Here is a 5795-nt window from a genome sequence, read left to right on the forward strand (position 1 = left end):
TTGACATCGACATATTTGTTATAAATTTTACATCATAAAGACTGATGATTTTCTTGAGCTAGAGTCATCTCATCTCCCTACGTTACACAAATAAAAAACACCAATGTCCAATTACCATTAGAAAAAATTTAGACATTAAATGATAAAATATAACAACCAAATCTGACTATTTTTTCTTTGTGAAACTTAATTGACCTGCAATATATAAATAGTTGCAAATTTCATGTTATACTTAAAATCAACCTCTTAATATGATTAAAACTTATCCTAATTATATTTATTGTTTGTTAGACATTATCCTAATTATACTTTGTTGGACATGTTTCACTCGAGATGATATTTATACTCGCCCTAAGAACGTTTTTCTTCTTTGAATTAATTATAGCAAGTGAATTAGTTTTACAGGATGTGCTCTGGAAATGCTAATATGCACTTTTCCTTATTTTATAATGAAGAAGAACAAAAGAAAAGAAAACCGAAAAAGAAGAAATTTGCTTCCAAAACAAAAAGATAGATGAAAAGGAGAAAAGAGAAAAAATATTTATTGCTTCCATCAATAAATGAAACACTTTGTTTCATCCTTCTGGTCAAACTTCCATGAACTCACCAAAACAGGAGACATGGATTCACTCCACCTTCAGGAAGATTCGTAGCCACGAAAAAGTTTGACATATTCCCTTTTCGGCTCTTCATAGCTGAAATTGATAATTCAAAATGTCCAATAATAAGCATATATGGTGGCAGTGGACAGTATCATCACCATTGTTATAAGCTATAACTACCATTCAGCGTCGTGTTTTTTTCTATCAGAGGCACATTGATCTACAGAATCTTCGCTTTGTGATGGCACACCAGGTTTTTGCTTCAGCAGATTTGATAAACTTTCACAAAACTGATAATCAAAATTAAAATTAGTAACCAAATTCATGAATTTGCATATTCAGCCAAGAAGAATTTTTCTTACTTTGTTATACGTTCTTATATCTTCAGTAGATTTTGATATTTCTACAACACAGTGAGTTGGAGCAACTTCAATCACCTGATAATTCTCACAAATATATGCAACAATTGAGCTTTCTTTAACAATGAACAAAAAAGAAAGGAAACAAAGGAGATTATGACCTATTTCTGATAAAATTAACTTTTACTCATATTAAAAAAAACCACGTCAGTATTCTGTTCAATTCAAAGTTTCTTTAACTTTTTAAATTATTTATGATGACTTTGAGTTTAGGAAAAATAAAAATAAATCATCAAAATTTGTATACTATTTTAGGGGCAAACAAACTTTTTATTTTTATAAATAGTAAAAACCTTATCTTAATATAATGTCCTCCCCACAAAATTTAATCATTTTAATTGAATATTCCAAAAATTTTGTATACTATTGAATTACCATTAAGCTTATTAATGAAAAAAAAATCTTTTGAAATATTAACTGTGAAATCGTTATTTTAGTGTCTTTATAACTTTAACTTTCATTGCTTAGTTTGTCCTGAGTGTTGGTGAGTTAATTCTGGAGAAATGTTTTTATTACTGGTAGTTATTGACATATAGTAAGGAAAATTGTTCATTCCTCTAATTTTTCAGGCCTATATTTAATGGTGTACCAAACTATGTTAGGAATATATATTACCCATACATATGAATAATTGGATACGAACTAATCCAAATTTATATTTGGATAAAAAATCACTTTCCAAATAATTAAATTATAATTCAATTTCATAATTGTTAACTCTAAAGATACTATATATTCATATATTATATTATGTTTCATATCAGTCACATGTTTCACGTCTTTAATTTAATGCATTGATAAGAAATATAATAATATTTTATTTCATTATATCTTGATATTTAAGAAACACGTGTTAGTTTTATATTTATTTATAAATTTTTATATTACGTTTTAATATATATAAATTATTTATATATATTTATTTATATATATATATATAAATTATTATTATATATATATATATGTTACGTTTTAATATTAAACTCTTAAATAATACACAATTTTCAATAAGTATTTATAATAAATAATGTTTTCTAAATATATATTAATTTTAAATTATTACAAATTTAAAATTAGTTTTTAAATATATGAAATATTTTATTTTGAAAATATATTTAAAATTCAATTTGTTTAGATTTAAGTTTATAAAAGTTTATTTATTTTTTAAAATATAGATTTGGATTTAATTCTACTCCATTTATATAAATTTAGCCTGAATTAATTTCAATCTTTCGAGCACCCTTTATCAAATTGATTGGCTAAAATTAATTGCGACTTTAGCAATAACTCATTCAAAATTTGAGATGCATAATTAAATTTAATTTATACAAGTTTAATTTTTTATGCTCTTATTTCCATTGAGGCCATAAAATAAATGAATTACCTGAGCTGATAAGTATGATCTGAAACTGGTCGTGGCCATTGTCTGTTTCGGTTGCATTTTTATCTGGCATCAGGAATGAAAATTCGTTTTGTTAGGCAACATTTCCAAAAGAGAAGGAACAATTTGACAAGCATTCATTTCAGAATCGAAGTACCATAGTTCATGCATGCATTAAAGAATCAGAGCAGCGTCGTTTATATTATACCTTAAAGTTGCTAATTTTCTCTATCGACAGTCTTGCATCGGTTGCAGCAGCTTCTATTTTTTCTATCGTTTCATTGATAGTGTGTTTGGATCCCATCCTTTTTGTCTGCTTATTTTCATCCTAAACCAGAAACTCACAACATTAGCTTTTTTAATGGCTTAATTAAATTTACAAATAAGGTGAATCCTCTTCCAGATTACCTGTTCGACAAAAAGACCAGATAGATCAAGATCCCGAGACATGGCTATTAGTTGAAACGCATTAATGAAACTTGAGGACTTAGATACCGTTGTCTCTCTGACATTTTCCTGTAGCAGAGATTATTACACAATTAGGTGCGTCAATCCATCCAACTGAGTTTTTCTACAACTACTTTCTAACTTGCTAGTTGCCAACAAATTACCTCAATTGAATTGAAAGCAACATCAACATCCTCCGAGTTAATGTTCTGATCAAATTCAGATGCAAAAACAGGCTTGTAATCTTTTTGAAACCACGGATCTTCAATAATATCTGATATAGTTATCCGCTGAATGAGAGACAGGAATGGTAAGAAACCATTATACATTAATTACACTTTTAAGCAGTGTTGTGGTTGTCCTGAATTTTTACCTTTGCAGGACGTGGTTCAAGTATTTTGGCAATTAGTTTCTTTTGACTCCGAGTAAACCACGTGGGACATTTATATTCTGACTTCCATATCTTTTCACAAAGGAAATTAAATTAGCAGAAAATGTGAAATATTTGTTAGTGACGCAAGTTGTTCTCTCTTTTTCATTATTTTGACTGTTTACCATACCTTTCCATATAAGTTCATCAAGTTCTGGTCGTTAAATGGTAAATAGCCTGCAAGTAATTCAAAAAGAATCACCCCACATGACCAAACATCAGCAGCTGCTCCATTATACCCCTTGCTCAATAGAAGCTGCACATGTAGGAGTTGTAGAATCAATATACACGTGCCCGACACCTTTTCTTCTGATGTTCCAAGGAAAGAGATTAAACCTTACCTCAGGTGCTACATAACATGGGGATCCACACCGCGTGGTCAAGACATCATTACACTGATGATAGATATATAACGTATCAAAATTGTACTCAGTCAAAAAATACTTATGATGGAACTAAGGATAAGATTCAAAGGAACAATTAATTCTACCTTTTGTAATGCACTTAATCCAAAGTCAGACACTTTGAGATTTCCCTTGCTGTCAAGAAGCAGGTTTTCTGGCTACAATAGCATGTCAACATTCATTTACGTTTCAACACTCCATTGCAAAGAAACAAATGCAGGTTCAGGTGAACTTACCTTGAGATCTCGATGATAGACCCCTTTGTTATGGCAGTAGTCCAGGGCATCAATTAGTTGCTGGAACAGTTTTCTTGCCTCACGTTCATTCAACTTCTCTCCATAGGACTGCAAATCATATATCACAGTTGAAAATTGCAGAAAAAAAAAGTGCATATATGTTTCAATTTGAGGAACTGTTGATTCTCACCAACTTGTCTAGTAGTTGTCCTCCTGATACATATTCCATCACGATGTATATCTTCGTTTTTGTGCCAATAACCTGTTTCAAGAAGTTCATTGGAAATAAAGTATTGACAGAGGGATTAATTAAACTTCACTAAAATTCTAACGGCAGATGGTATATATATATATATATAGGCATAATATATATATATACCTCGTGAATGCTAACTATATTGGGATGATGCAGAAGTTTCATTGTTCTGATCTCTCTTTTAACCTGAAACATATGATATCTTTGATTAAGAAAGTTAAATAAAATGTTACTCGATAAAGGGAAAGTGTTAGGGTGAGGTTTTGCCTGAGTCTTAAGATTGTTTTCTAAGATCATATGCTTATCAATGACCTTGACAGCAACCTTCTGACCATTGGTGCCATTGACAGCCAGCTTAACCTTAGAGAAGCTACCTTCTCCAATGGTCCTAACAAGCTGATACTTGTCAATTTTTTTTTCAAACCCCATTGCTATCCTAGCCAAGGACACTGGTTCTTTTGAATTTATTTCTCGCTAAGATGATGTGTGTATAGCAAATTGTATGCTATACCATTTTGCTATGACTTGAATCCAATTTATTGAAAAATGATATTGTTTGAAAAGTATCCTCCGCCATTAGCTGGTCCTTGTTGAACCACAAAAAATGGCGAAGTATATGAGTTTTATTGTAGAAGTTAATTACAGAAATTGTGGTTTCTGAGAGTGTGGTTTGATAGAAACTTGGAAAGGAAGGTACAAGTGTGCGCGGGGGTAGGTTGGCTAGTTGTTTAGAGTAAAGAACGTGATTTGAATGGTAGTTATATAAAATCAGTAAAATCAAGAGAACAATATTCTCCCTCTATGATTGGTAGTGAACTAAAAATTAGAACCATATATTTGGAGACGCGCCCATATTGAATTATATTATTCATTTCCTTACGTTGGCGACCATCAGTGCAATCGTCACCAAATATAATTGACTTATATGAAATGCCCTTTTCTTTGTTAGTTACTCATTCAATTAGTTTGTTACCAATTAATTACTTTCTTCTTTTAGTTTTTTTATTGTAAGTATAAAAAAAACTGCACTTTATAAATATACAAAATATAAAGAGATATACCTTAATACGTTATATTTAAAAATTATATTTAATACACATTTAATAATATCTTCATATCTTAATTATATCTCATTATCTTAGTAAAGACATAGAACTTAACCATTTTAAAATTAATATATATATATATATATATTAATTAGTGTTGTCAAAATAGGTTAGAACATGTGGGTCAATCTAGCCCACTACAAGTTCGGATTAAGTTGGGTTTGAAAAAAATAAATATTTTTATACGAGCCAATTTTTCATCCGGCTCATCTGAGTTGAACTCGTGGTAAGCTGGATTGGACCTCTGGTGAGCTGAGTTGGTCCATTAATCCACCTAGTTTAATTTAATTATTTATTATTTTGTGTTTCGATATTTTTAGTTAACATTTTTTATTGTATTATAAATGAGAATAAAGAAAAAGATGTTTCAAGAGGATAAAATATTATAAATTTATTCATTCAAGACTCAAACCTTATAAATGGATAAGTGAGACAAATATTATCGACATTATAAACTTACTTATTCGTTTTTTGGGTTTGTTTTTTAATTACATTTGAGTGGTATGTTAATGTT

General features: G+C 29.8%; 1 protein-coding gene across 1 annotated transcript; it reads right to left on the minus strand.

The window, feature by feature from the left end:
* Positions 1-515: 515 nt before the first annotated feature.
* Positions 516-4785, minus strand: LOC108322134 (CBL-interacting serine/threonine-protein kinase 21). Its single transcript, XM_052868583.1, has 15 exons — positions 4443-4785; positions 4299-4361; positions 4110-4181; positions 3920-4027; positions 3770-3841; positions 3621-3674; positions 3410-3535; positions 3223-3312; positions 3014-3139; positions 2811-2918; positions 2611-2730; positions 2406-2468; positions 965-1039; positions 783-892; positions 516-695 (listed from the first exon to the last, which is right to left on the minus strand). Exons 1-15 carry the CDS (start codon positions 4602-4604, stop codon positions 638-640), a joined length of 1407 nt encoding a protein of 468 aa, XP_052724543.1. The 5' UTR covers positions 4605-4785; the 3' UTR covers positions 516-637.
* Between the last annotated feature and the right edge of the window lie 1010 nt (positions 4786-5795).

The sequence above is a fragment of the Vigna angularis genome, chromosome 1, assembly GCF_016808095.1.
Source record: "Vigna angularis cultivar LongXiaoDou No.4 chromosome 1, ASM1680809v1, whole genome shotgun sequence".
Taxonomy (NCBI): Eukaryota; Viridiplantae; Streptophyta; class Magnoliopsida; order Fabales; family Fabaceae; genus Vigna; species Vigna angularis.

Coding starts and splice junctions, on each gene's coding strand:
- LOC108322134 (XM_052868583.1), bottom strand. CDS start 4,604: ATGGGGTTTGAAAAAAAAATTGACAAGTATCAGCTTGTTAGGACCATT. Junction 4,182..4,298: donor ATATAGTTAGCATTCACGAG/GTATATATATAT, acceptor TTCTTGAAACAG/GTTATTGGCACAAAAACGAA. Junction 2,731..2,810: donor CTGGTCTTTTTGTCGAACAG/GTAATCTGGAAG, acceptor TTTCTGGTTTAG/GATGAAAATAAGCAGACAAA.